The sequence below is a fragment of the Lepidochelys olivacea genome (genome assembly GCF_965140295.1).
Source record: "Lepidochelys olivacea isolate rLepOli2 genome assembly, chromosome: 6".
NCBI classification, from domain to species: domain Eukaryota; kingdom Metazoa; phylum Chordata; order Testudines; family Cheloniidae; genus Lepidochelys; species Lepidochelys olivacea.
Window position 1 is genome coordinate 110031178 of NC_140416.1, and position 12345 is coordinate 110043522.

Here is a 12345-nt window from a genome sequence, read left to right on the forward strand (position 1 = left end):
AAAATATATGCCTCTGGGATTTTCATAGGAGTCTAAAGAAATTGTTTCCCAACTCCCATAGCCTTCTTTTTGAAAACCCCAGCCTTATTTTATAGAAATGATCATCACAAATGGCCAGTGTAGATGAAGGACTTTTATTTTGGGGGAGGGATAGCTCAGTGGTTTGAGCATTGGCCTGCTAAACCCAGGGTTGTGAGCTCAATCCTTGAGGGAGTCATTTAGGGATCTGGGGCAAAAATTGGGTATTAGTCCTGCTTTTGAGCAGGGGGTTGGACTAGATGATCTCCTGAGGTCCCTTCCAACCCTGATATTCTATGATTATTTGTAAGACTCTGATTCCTGCGTGAGACATAATGGCATTTTAACTAAACACTTCTTCATGCACCTCTTATTGAGGGAACTTGTTTGAAAGTATCATGTGATTATTAGTAATCATGACATCACTTTTTGACAGTGCCCTTGCCTTGGAAAGCCGTGTGTCAGAAGTGGTATGAAAATAGTTTTTCTAGTTGTGCAATTTGTATAGGCCGCACCCTTATTTATTAGTTGACAACTTCACAAGTGTAAAACATGCCCTTGTGATCGTGAGGTTTCATTTTTGCAATTCATTTCTGCGTAGGGGTTCGAAGAGAGTTCTTTTTCCCCCCTCTCTGCAATTAGTTCAGTATTCAACTACATATTTCCTCACTGGCTTGAGAAACTCTAATCAAATTAAGTGTTTACTCTGTAAATGTTTTTATATTGACTCCTGTTTTGTAGTGATTGACTTTAAAGCTTTGAATATGGTTAATATGTTTGTGCTACTGTATGGAACCTTGGTGGGGATACTGTCTATAAATGCTGTCAATCATGGTAGCAAGAAGTTTAATTCCTTTTTTTTAGCTCGTGAGTGCCATCCACTGCTTTTGAAAGATCTTTTGAAAAATATGTATGCGGGAGAAAGGGCTTGCTAATCAAATTATATAGCATTAAAGACATGGAGTTGTAATATTTTAACACCTTATTTTAAATAGGTGAAGGCATTTCTTCACGCTCCAATGGAGGGCATTGTACTTGAAACGTACGGAACTGGTAATGCACCAAATAATCGAGAAGATTTGCTAGAAGAACTAAGGAAAGCAACAGAACGAAAAGTAGTGATTCTTAATTGTACCCAGTGCTTACGCGGGAGTGTTGCTGCAGTCTATGCAACTGGACAGGTGAGGGAAATGCAGCAATTTCTGATTGCAATGTTATGTAAAAGAAAGTTTCACTGATGTGATTGGCTGTATGTTTAATGTGCTAGAAAACAAACATCTAGCTACAGGAAGATATTGTCTATAAAACAGCCATATTAGATTAGTTTTTAAATGGTTCAAGCTGATCTGCAAACAAGATTTTTAAAAAGCCCTTTATTCTAGACTGAATTCTGTAATTAGCTAGACCTGATCCCAGTTTACTGATTGATGGCTTCTGCTATGTGTGTGACACCCCAGCATCCATCTGCAAAATACTGTTGATGTCAATCCCAAAACTACTCCAGTGAGCGTGGAACTGGCTCACGGGGCAGACCAGTCAAGTAATGTCTTTTCAAGTTTGCAGTTACTTTAATAGTTACAAAATAAGGGCATTCAGTAAGGTGGCAAACTTCTGAAATATTCTAAACCTCATTGCTTACTTGACCCTCAAGACTCCCATTAGGCTATCTTCATGTGCCAATGAGTTCAGCAGTATAGTATGTACTGGGATGGCCCTCTGAATGGAGGCCAGTAGTCTGTGACTTCTGGAGATCTGAAAGCAGGTGTAGGCTAGTTTAAAGCAAATTTATATGCAGACACTGACATTCTTGGTATTCAGGGTATTCAGCATACTTTAAAAGAGTTTTCCTAACCTTATTTGCAATTCACAACCTTTTTGGTTAGTCAAAATATTGGTAGGACTAATGAGCCTCACAGACCCGACCAGTGTTCATAACCTGTGTGATAATTCTGAATTGTGGAAGGAAAGTTCATTTGTCTTGCTTAACTTTCCTCCTATTTCCTAGCCTATGCCTGCTTTCAGATCTCCATTGACTATTCAATGGCTAACCTTTTTAATAGTATGCCTTGTTTATAAATATCACTTCTTTGTACAGTTGGACTGAACTATTATTGTTTCTTATATATGGGATAGCTCAGTGGTTTGAGCATCGGCCTGCTAAACCCAGGGTTGTGAGTTCAATCCTTGAGGGGGCCATTTAGGGATCTGGGGCAAAAATTGGGGATTGGTCCTGCTTTGAGCAGGGGGTTGGACTAGATGACCTCCTGAGGTCCCTTCCAACCCTGAGATTCTATGAAATATTTTGATGCAGCTTTATTTATTTTTTGTTTCAACAACTTTTCTTAAACCTAATATATAACTGAGGAAAAAAGGAAACATAAATTGCGACATTACCCAGGGTACAATCTGGACTGTTGAACAGCTGTATCCCCTCAATTCTCCAAACAGGGTTTTACACCAGCCTTTTACACGGCTTTGCTGTGAGAGCAATCACTCCTGGTCTGCTCTCACACAGCCTCCAGCATGTAAATTACTCCGAGCTATACTATCTGAGTGCTATTGCCAGCCACTCTTGCATTACACTGTAGAGCAACACCAGCAAACTTCCAGTCCTAGACTGCCCCCAGAAATGTGCATCTTGGATTGCCCAGCCCTCTCCTGGACAATACAAACTCACATAAAGCCCGTAATTTTATTAATAGAAAATGATATGCTTAAATCCTGTTATCTCAAGTGAAGTGTCCCAAACACTTCAATCCAAGCACACCGGTTTAGATAAAACAAGTTTCTTAACTACAGAAAGATAGATTTTACATGATTACAAGTAATGAGGCATAACATTGATGTTTTGGGCTAACATCAATTGGGAATTTAGAGGGATTGCTTTGACCATCATGGAGCTCCCATACATTTTGGTTAATGCAAAAATATATGGAGAATGAAAAAAGCAATCGATAAACAACTGAATCTAAAAATGTTTAGAATGTAAAGTTTGTTCACTAAATAATCCCAAGATACCCGAAATGGCAAAATTTCATGAGAAAAAAATCTAATTTACTATATGACATTCTGCTTCAACAAAAATGTGTATGGGGTGGGGGGGAACAATTTTTTCCCTATATTTTGGCTGAAAAATTCTCCGTAAGTAGAGCACCTCTGCAAATGAGTTCTTGTGTTTGAGCCAAAGTGCTGTTTTCGTAATTTGACTCAAGTCATTAGCATTCCCCCTTCTTATTAAACCTTTATAGGGTTATTTAGTCACTTTCAGTCACTTGTTAATTCCTGGGTCCCAGCTTTTCAACGTGGTGCATGTATTATGTGGCTTCACCAACTTCCACTGATGGAGGCTATACCCTATTTATATTGGTATCTGTACAGGAGAACTTTGCCAACATGTACAGAGCCACGATGTGTTCTGGCTGAATTCTACATAATTTATTTAATGCTGGTTTTTCACTGCCGTTCCCTTTTCAGAGTAACAGCTCTGTGGAGGAAACATGTTGGCTGAGTTCTGGAAATTTACTATAATATTAATTTCTTTCAAAAAAGCTTATATTAAATTTTTTATATTTAAAAAAAAGGTAAAAAACATTTTGTCTGGCTGGTAATAATGTTACCTTCACTACATATGGCATTATCCTGTCATTTGTACATATTTTAGCTAGTCAGGTGATTTAGTGATTAAACAATCACAGTTCATCTCAAACTCTTTTAATTAACTGAATATCTGGACTCTGATCCACCTCCTCAGCACAGATTATAATTGAGGGGTCTATGTGGTGATAGGAAGTGGGGGAAATCACTTCCCCTCCTATCCAGACCATGAAAAAGCCTTAGCTGTTCTTTGGCTGAAAACACTGTGTAACTTTCCAGCACAGAAGGAAGTTTTAAATGGTACATAAAGATCTTAAGGAAACCTCATTTGTCTTCACTCCATGGTTGGTATGCTCTGTAAATGTACATACTGAAGGTAGGTCAATTTGGTTTTGCTTTTGCATTGGTTCAATCATTAGTTAATTGCTGAATTGTATAGGGAAAGCAATCTTTCTGTAGCAAGCGCTATTTGGTTTTTGCCAGAACTGTAATTATTCAGTCTAGTCTCATATCCTAAATCATACACAGGTAATGCAGCTTAGAATGGTCTGACAACACCCGCATTGGTAGCACACTGCAGTACTGAAATACATCCAGGGAAATACCACATAATAAATTGGTCAATATGTTTGTGGGAAAACAACATATTTGGCAAATTTAAAAACACCACTGATTTTAAAAATTAGTAACTGCAGCTTTATAATAAGGGCTAATCTAACAACTGTTTACGTAGTTAATACACACCCATAACCTCTTCCTTTTAGGATAAAGAATTGGTCATTCTGGGTCTTTAGTAATCCCTTGTGCATCAATACTGTATAGAAGTGTTTCTGAATACTACACTAATTAAGTTAAAGTTTCTTTTCATTCACAGACCCTCACTGCTGTAGGAGTAATTCCAGGGGGTGATATGACACCGGAAGCAGCCCTAGCTAAACTCTCATACACATTGAGCAAAAGCCATCTTAGCTGGGAGGAGAAGAAGGAGGTAAATATTTCACTGTTAGTTTAGTAGACTTTTAATAGTGGTTGGTTTTTTAAATCAAATTTTTTAATGTTTACTGCACTGACTTCTGTCTAGTAAAATTATTTGACTTTTTATGTTAATTTTTGAGTATTTGCTTCCACTGTCTAATGTGAAGGCATCACACCCTCTTACTTTATGCAAAATAATGTTGTTATAGAACTATGAAAATAGGTAGATTTGAGGGGGGAAGAAAATCCTCAGACCTCTACATAGAGGTCAGTTGAAAACCAACACCGATATTTAAAACTTCTGCTTTTAAATTCAGCAGTGGATCTGTCCTGCAGCTTCAGCACAGACTCCAAATAAATAATGTACAAACTGAAACTGAGAATGGAGGTGAAATCCGGGCTCCATTGAAGTCAATGGAAATTTTGTCCCTGATTTCAGTGGAGCCTAGATTTCACCCAGGGTTTATATTTGAGTCTTCATGTAGTAACTGGTGCATCTTATTATGCTTGTCACTTTATTTGAAGTCTGTGAGTCTTGAGTGTCAATGTTAGATGTAATTTTGTTAAGATGAAAAGATTTGTATTGAGTATGTTCTTTAAGCACAGACCATTTCTCCGCGTCCCTGACTCTCAAGTGTTTATTAATTGACTATATATTTATAATTACTAGTTAATGACAGATTCTTTTTGGTTAATTAATGTCTTAGGTGTTGGGAAATAGAGAGAGTTAATATAACATATACAAATATATAGCCCTGTGTTAAACATTCTCTTTTCGGTGGTGGAATGCTAGCAACCGTATACACTAAAACTTTTGTTTTTATATGCAGCAAAGTCATAGTCCTGATGGAGTAAAGTTGTTATCCTGATTTTTTGGATGATATCAACATGAGTCATTCTCTAGATTTAACCTATCAAACTAATGATTTTCCACTCCATTGGATGTGCTAGGTAAAACAAAACCTGATCAGTTGTGGAAAAAAATCTATTTCAAAATCAATACCTTCAAATAATGTCTGTAAAATAAGGTATTCTATAGGATTTTCATCTATGTGCATGGGGATGGAGGGTGGTGGCGTTTCCTTTCCTTCCAGCTTTAAATTTAAATAGTCTCCTTGTAAACTTTGTAAGAGATTTACTAGCTGTCTGAATATGAAATTTTAATATTTTTAGAACGGTCAGCTGTGTCTTTTTCTTACCACTATCTAATTTAATAGTTTTTTATTTTAAACATATTCTGTGTGTGTAACTTAACAAAACTTTTTCCTGGAAAGGAGGGGGTCTCCTTGCTGTGCGAGGAGCGACTGTGCACAACATACTTCATGCAGGAACACATTCAACAAAAGGTGTAGTAGAGAATATGGCTTATCGGTATCGCACCGCCCAAGAAGCAGTGGTAGACCATATGTGACCCCACAGCAATGAATGCATAATTTCTACTTTGCCTTTTTAAAAAATGTATTTTTTTAATGAAAGCTCTTCAGTGGTGTCTTTTAGCAGGCTGACCAATCTGAATTATGTCAGCCTGCCAAATCTGAAAATTTCTATGCACCATACATAACTTCCACTGATGTGCATGTGATGGGACTCTTCCAGCAGACAGTTACAATATTGTAAGTGTTTAGGGGTGGTTTTTTTTATAAAGGGCATGCCTAGACACAGGTAAATCTGGGGCACTCTTTCTTCCCACATCACACCTTGCTTTCTTGCAAACTTGCACAGTCCTGCTTCTTAAAATTCTAATTGAGACAACTTACTGCCTAATAGTTGTGGAAGCACCTTGACGAGAGAAAGCCAGCATATAAAATCATCAAAGTTGGAGAAACCAGTGGATTTGTTAATGTTCACGATGTTCAGATTTGTTCCCTCTTTCCTCAAGCTTTTATGGAACCTTATTTCTAGGTTTAGGAGTGTCTCTATGTAGGAATGCTGGAACAATTTGTATAGTGGGGGTGCTAAGAGCCGTTGAACCATTCTGTAAACCCTGTCTATAATGGTATCCACTTCAAGCCAGAGAGTGCAGCAGCACCCCTAGTTCCAGCACCTAGGTCTCTGTTCTTCTCCAGTCTTGTTTCAGAGGCTGCTTCTGAGCAGGGAGTTTCTCATTGCTGCTTGATCCTGCAAATACTAAATACATGTTTAATGTTGAAACACTGAAATCAGTGGGGCTATGCGCATGCTTAAAGTTAAGCATGTGTCTAAGGGTTTACAGAATCAGGGCCAAAGGTCCTGGTTCAAAGCCTATTAAAATTGGTATGAATCTTTCCATTGATGAACCTTTCCATTGATTGGGCTTTTGATTAAGCGGTAAGTGTGCAGTCAGTGCAGGGCATACTAGTTAAACATTGCCTTGCTTCGTTACTCCAAAACACTGGACAAAGGCAGGATCTCAGAAGGCCCAGTGCTTTTCCTAAAGTCACCACTGGTCTCCTAGTTTTATTTTCTCATTCGGTCTTTTAACTTACTGTTCGTTTAAATAGGATGCTACTTACCATGCTGGGAAATCTTGACTACTTAAACCAAACTGTTCTCACACACACCCCCACCCCAAACATCTTGCTTCGCCTTCTGGATTTTCCAGTATGTTCTGACGTTTCTCTATCTTTTGGGTTATAAACTCTTTGGAATGATCACTGTTTTTACCTTTGTGTCTTCTCCAGTGCCACTTATACTGTGCTAAGCAAATAAATAATAGGCTATAGAAAATATTAAGCAATGTCAACTGTGTTCTTATTCTATGGGGCAAAACTAATTTTTACAGTAAATTGCACTCATTTGCATTTTCTGTAACTTTCTAGCTTAGGCTAGTAAAAATTAACATCATCAATCCTTTTTTCTCTTGCTTTTTACAATGATTTGATTGTTTGCTCATTTTTCAGATGCTGAGTGAGAATCTGAGAGGAGAAATGACTGTAGTACCCACGGGAGCCAAGATCTCTCTTACAGATAGCAAGTTTATTCAAGTTATTGCCAAATCTCTAAGTGTCAGCTGCAAGGAGGTACCTACTTTAAATATTTAAAGTCAACTCATGTACAGCAGAAAATTAACTTAAACAAGTATATCTTAAAGGTGAAATACAGTGCAACGTTGAAAATGAAACACAAATTTTCTTGCTAAGTGTCCCAGCTAACCAGGCCATGGGGGGGCATTTGGTACAACAATAAGTTAAACCTTGAATTTCTTTTCTATGTCTGTAAAATTCTCTTGATTACTCCTTGGTTCACTGATGATCTAGGCTATCACAAATACTACCCAGGTCATTGTCATGCATGGTACTTATGGTGTGAAAGAAAATACTAAATTATTTTGAATTTTCTACATATTTTGACAGTATGGAACAATTCAAGCACAGAGGAAAAATACTGTAATTATAAACAAAATTATAAATGACTAGTACAATGGGAGGCATTCTGTGAGTAGCTATTAATGCGGAGTCAATATTGGTCACCGTTGATTGCACAACAAATGTTCTATGGAGAACATTGCAAGACATAATTATTATGGTCTTCTCTTGGCTTGTTTTCAGGGAAGGTTTAATTTAATTTAATACCTACTCTACAGTGCATGGGGATAGGAGAGAAGGAAAAAGGGTGTGGGACTGGGGTCACATAGAGTGAGTTAAGCATAAAAGAAGTTGAAGACTAGGTTTAGAAGGTTACAAGCTCTCCTGCTCATTGAACTCATGGAATTGGCAAAAAGAACAGGAGGACTTGTGGCACCTTAGAGACTAAAAAATTTATTAGAGCATAAGCTTTCGTGGGCTACGAGAGTTTTAAAACAAACAAAAATAACCCCCCACTTATAGCAGGGACAGTGTGTTCCAGATTTTCTGGGGTCATTCTATTAGCGTCAGCGGAACTGGTTGCTGCTGTTCTTTGAATTTTAGGTCACTAAGCTCTTTATCATGCTTTATGAGATAAGATCTCGCTAATGACCCATTGAGGAGGCTTGGAATGACCCCAAATAAGACGCCAGGGCTTGGGTAAATACAGTTTTTGTACTGCTTTAACTTTATCATTTAGAAACTGTATAGTTAAATCAGTACAAACCTCTAATGTGGACACAATTATACCAGTATAAAGGTGCCTTATAGTGCTATAGCTTATAACTCTGAATGCTAGGGGTTTGTACAAACTTAACTATTTTGATTAAAAAAAAAACACACCACTACTCAAAATAATTAATTTGGAACAAAAACTGCGCATAGATCAAATCTAAGGAAGGGTACAAAGTAAAGCTATTGGACTCTTTGGCTCTTTCCTCTTTACGAAGTTGGTGTCTCCTAATAAAGTGTCTCTTGATAGTCCTATCAGAGATGAGTCAGAACCTTATTGACCACACTCATTTTAACATATGGCTTAGAGTGAAGTAGGAATGGTATGAAACTAGCAGGGGTGAGGTACATATTGAAAATATTTCTCTCTCTCTCTCTCTCTCTCTCTCTCTCTCTCTCTCTCATGTTTAGGTAGTATACAGGAAGATCAAAAGTATCTTCATGCTGCATTTTTTTGTTGGCTTTTGTGAATCATAGATTCAACTTGTGCTCTCAGAGGCTGAGATCAGAGAGAAATTTTGATAGAAAAGTATTAGCCCTGTGCTGTACCTCTGGGAGATGCTGCATTTTGCTCCTATTTTGATTTTAGGACTGGGAGCTGAGACAGCATCCTTATTAATCTGCAGGTCAAATGAGTGAATCTGCAGACATTGGGAAATAGCTTGCTGGTTCTGTTTGACCTGGATAACAGCTGGTAGGCTGATAAATGCTTTGTTGTGGAACAGCTACACCATTTCTAATCTCACGCACCTCAGGTCAATAAATACATCTTTGGTGCAGTTGGACTGGATCAACACAGAGGTCTGTAAGGGGAGAATACATATATTACTTGCTTTTGGTAAACCCTGACCCAGCTGGTCAGACAAGGAGCTTAAGGACCCAAATGCCTGGTCCACCAGGGCTAAATGCAGCCTCAGGACTTGAAGCAGAAAGTTGACCATGTTAACTCAGTGCATGTGGGTGAAGGTATCTACCTGTAAGCCATGCCACTGAGCACAGTAGTACAATAATAGGTTAAATTTGGGAAAGGAGAGCCCTAAGAGACAACAGTGTGTTCCAGTACATATAAGGGTCTAGCATAATGTGTGTTAATGTTGAAGGCCTTGGTGGCTGCCTACCGAGTGTTGAGTGCACCAGAAGTTTCTTGATGCTCAATCCTTGTTACGAGTAGAGTTGGGCAAAGTTTTTTACAACACATTGTGTTTTTTGCTGAAAACTACATTTCGGGGGGCCTGAAACAATTTGCCAAATTCAGGTCAAATTTAATGAATACTTCCGGTTGGAAAAAAAAGCTTTTTAATTTCAAATTTGGCCAATAAGAAAGGTGAAGAACAGCCAAATCAAAACAAAAAACTAAAGGGGGAAAAAAAGAACAAAAAGCAAAATTTGTTTTGAGTCGACCAAAATGTTTCGGTTGATACAAAACGATTTTTTATTTTTTTTATTAGACGAAAAAATGTTTTAGTGAATTGAACCAGATTTTTTATCTGATTTTTTTTTCTGGTTTGGCCCGAAAAATTCATTATTTGCACAGCTCAAATAGTGACTTATTGCTTAGTAACATAGATCTAATTTTTGGAGTTTATGCAGCATATTCTTCCACTATGAAAAGCATTTCCAAGAAGAATGATTATTAAAAAAACAAAAAAAAAGCCAGAGCAAAAGCAAGTGTTGCTGCCCTAGGTTCAAAACATGAGCAGAAACTTCTCAACATAGTATATATTAGCAAATGGTGTTCTATGTATACTTTAAAATGGAGTTCAGTATTGTTCTCATAGAATGTTCATTGGTTTAAAATCTCAAAAATGACCAGTGATTCTGGGATTGTTTCTATGTTTAGGTGCACCGTTTGAGACACCTTATAGGGGTCTTACTTTCAAAGGGTATGTCTACACTACGAAATTAGGTCGAATTTATAGAAATCGTTTTTATATATTCGAGTGTGTGTGTCCCCACAGAAAATGCTCTAAGTGCATTAAGTGCATTAACTCGGCGGAGTGCTTTCACAGTTGCGAGGCAAGCATCGACTTCCGGAGCGTTGCACTGCGGGTAGCTATCCCACAGTTCCCGCAGTCTCTGCTGCCCATTGGAATTCTGGGTTGAGATCCCAATGCCTGATGGGGCTAAAACATGGTCGCAGGTGGTTCTGGGTACATATCGTCAGGCCCCCGTTCCCTCCCTCCCTCCATCAAAGCAGCAGCAGACGACAATCGTTTCGCGCCTTTTTAATTGAGTTACCTGTGCAGACGCCATACCACGGCAAGCATGGAGGCCGCTCAAGTAACTGTCACTGTATGTCTCCTGGGTGCTGGCAGACGTGGTACTGCATTGCTAAACAGCAGCAGCAACCCCTTGCCTTGTGGCAGCAGACGGTACAATAGGACTGGTAGCCGTCATCGTCATGACCGAGGTACTCTTGGCCATGTTGGCCAGGAGCACCTGGGCAGACATGGGTGCAGGGACTACATTAGAAGTGACTTGACCAGGTCATTCTCTTTAGTCCTGCAGTCAGTCCCATTGAACCATCTTATGGTGAGCAGGCAGGCGATACGGATTGCTAGCAGTCCTATTGTACCATCTTCTGCTGGGCAGGCAAGAGATGAGGATGGCTAGCAGGCCTATTGTACCATCTTCTGCCGAGCAGCCATGAGATGTGGATGGCTTGCTGTCTTTCTGCACCATCTGCTGCCAGCCAAAGATGTAAAAGATAGATGGAGTGGATCAAAACAAGAAATAGATCAGATTTGTAAGCCAACCCTGTAAGCCATGTCATCAGTCGCCCCTCCCTCCGTCAGAGCAACAGCAGACAATCGTTCCGCGCCTTTTTTCTGTGCGGACGCCATACCAAGGCAAGCATGGAGGCCGCTCAGCCCACTTTGGCAATTAGGAGCACATTAAACACCACACGCATTATCCAGCAGTATATGCATCACCAGAACCTGGCAGAGCGATACCGGGCGAGGAGGCGACGTCAGCGCAGTCACGTGAGTGATCAGGACATGGACACAGATTTCTCTGAAAGCATGGGCCCTGCCAATGCATGCATCATGGTGCTAATGGGGCAGGTTCATGCGGTGGAACGCCGATTCTGGGCTCGGGAAACAAGCACAGACCTGTGGGACCGCATAGTGTTGCAGGTCTGGGACGATTCCCAGTGGCTGCGAAACTTTCGCATACGTAAGCGCACTTTTATGGAACTTTGTGAGTTGCTTTCCCCTGCCCTGAAGCGCATGAATACCAAGATGAGAGCAGCCCTCACAGTTGAGAAGCGAGTGGCGATAGCCCTGTGGAAGCTTGCAACGCCAGACAGCTACCAGTCAGTTGGGAATCAATTTGGAGTGGGCAAATCTACTGTTGGGGCTGCTGTGATGCAAGTAGCCCACGCAATCAAAGATCTGCTGATATCAAGGGTAGTGACCCTGGGAAATGTGCAGGTCATAGTGGATGGCTTTGCTGCAATGGGATTCCCTAACTGTGGTGGGGCCATAGACGGAACCCATATCCCTATCTTGGCACCAGAGCACCAAGCCGGCAAGTACATAAACCGCAAGGGGTACTTTTCAGTAGTGCTGCAAGCTCTGGTGGATCACAAGGGACGTTTCACCAACATCAATGTGGGATGGCCGGGAAAGGTACATGACGCTCGCATCTTCAGGAACTCTGGTCTGTTTCAAAAGCTGCAGGAAGGGACTTTATTCCCAGA

At 39.8% G+C, this 12345-nt stretch overlaps 1 protein-coding gene across 3 annotated transcripts in view; it reads left to right on the forward strand.

Annotated features, from left to right (window-relative positions):
• ASPG (asparaginase) overlaps positions 1 to 12345 on the forward strand; it is an 85837-nt gene that overhangs the window by 46894 nt on the left and 26598 nt on the right. For all 3 annotated transcript variants that reach the window (XM_084631754.1, XM_084631755.1, XM_084631756.1), the window contains exons 8-10: positions 1014 to 1199; positions 4487 to 4600; positions 7467 to 7586. In XM_084631754.1, coding sequence (XP_084487880.1) covers positions 1014 to 1199; positions 4487 to 4600; positions 7467 to 7586 — 420 coding nt within the window. The remainder of the gene's footprint in view (positions 1 to 1013; positions 1200 to 4486; positions 4601 to 7466; positions 7587 to 12345) is intronic.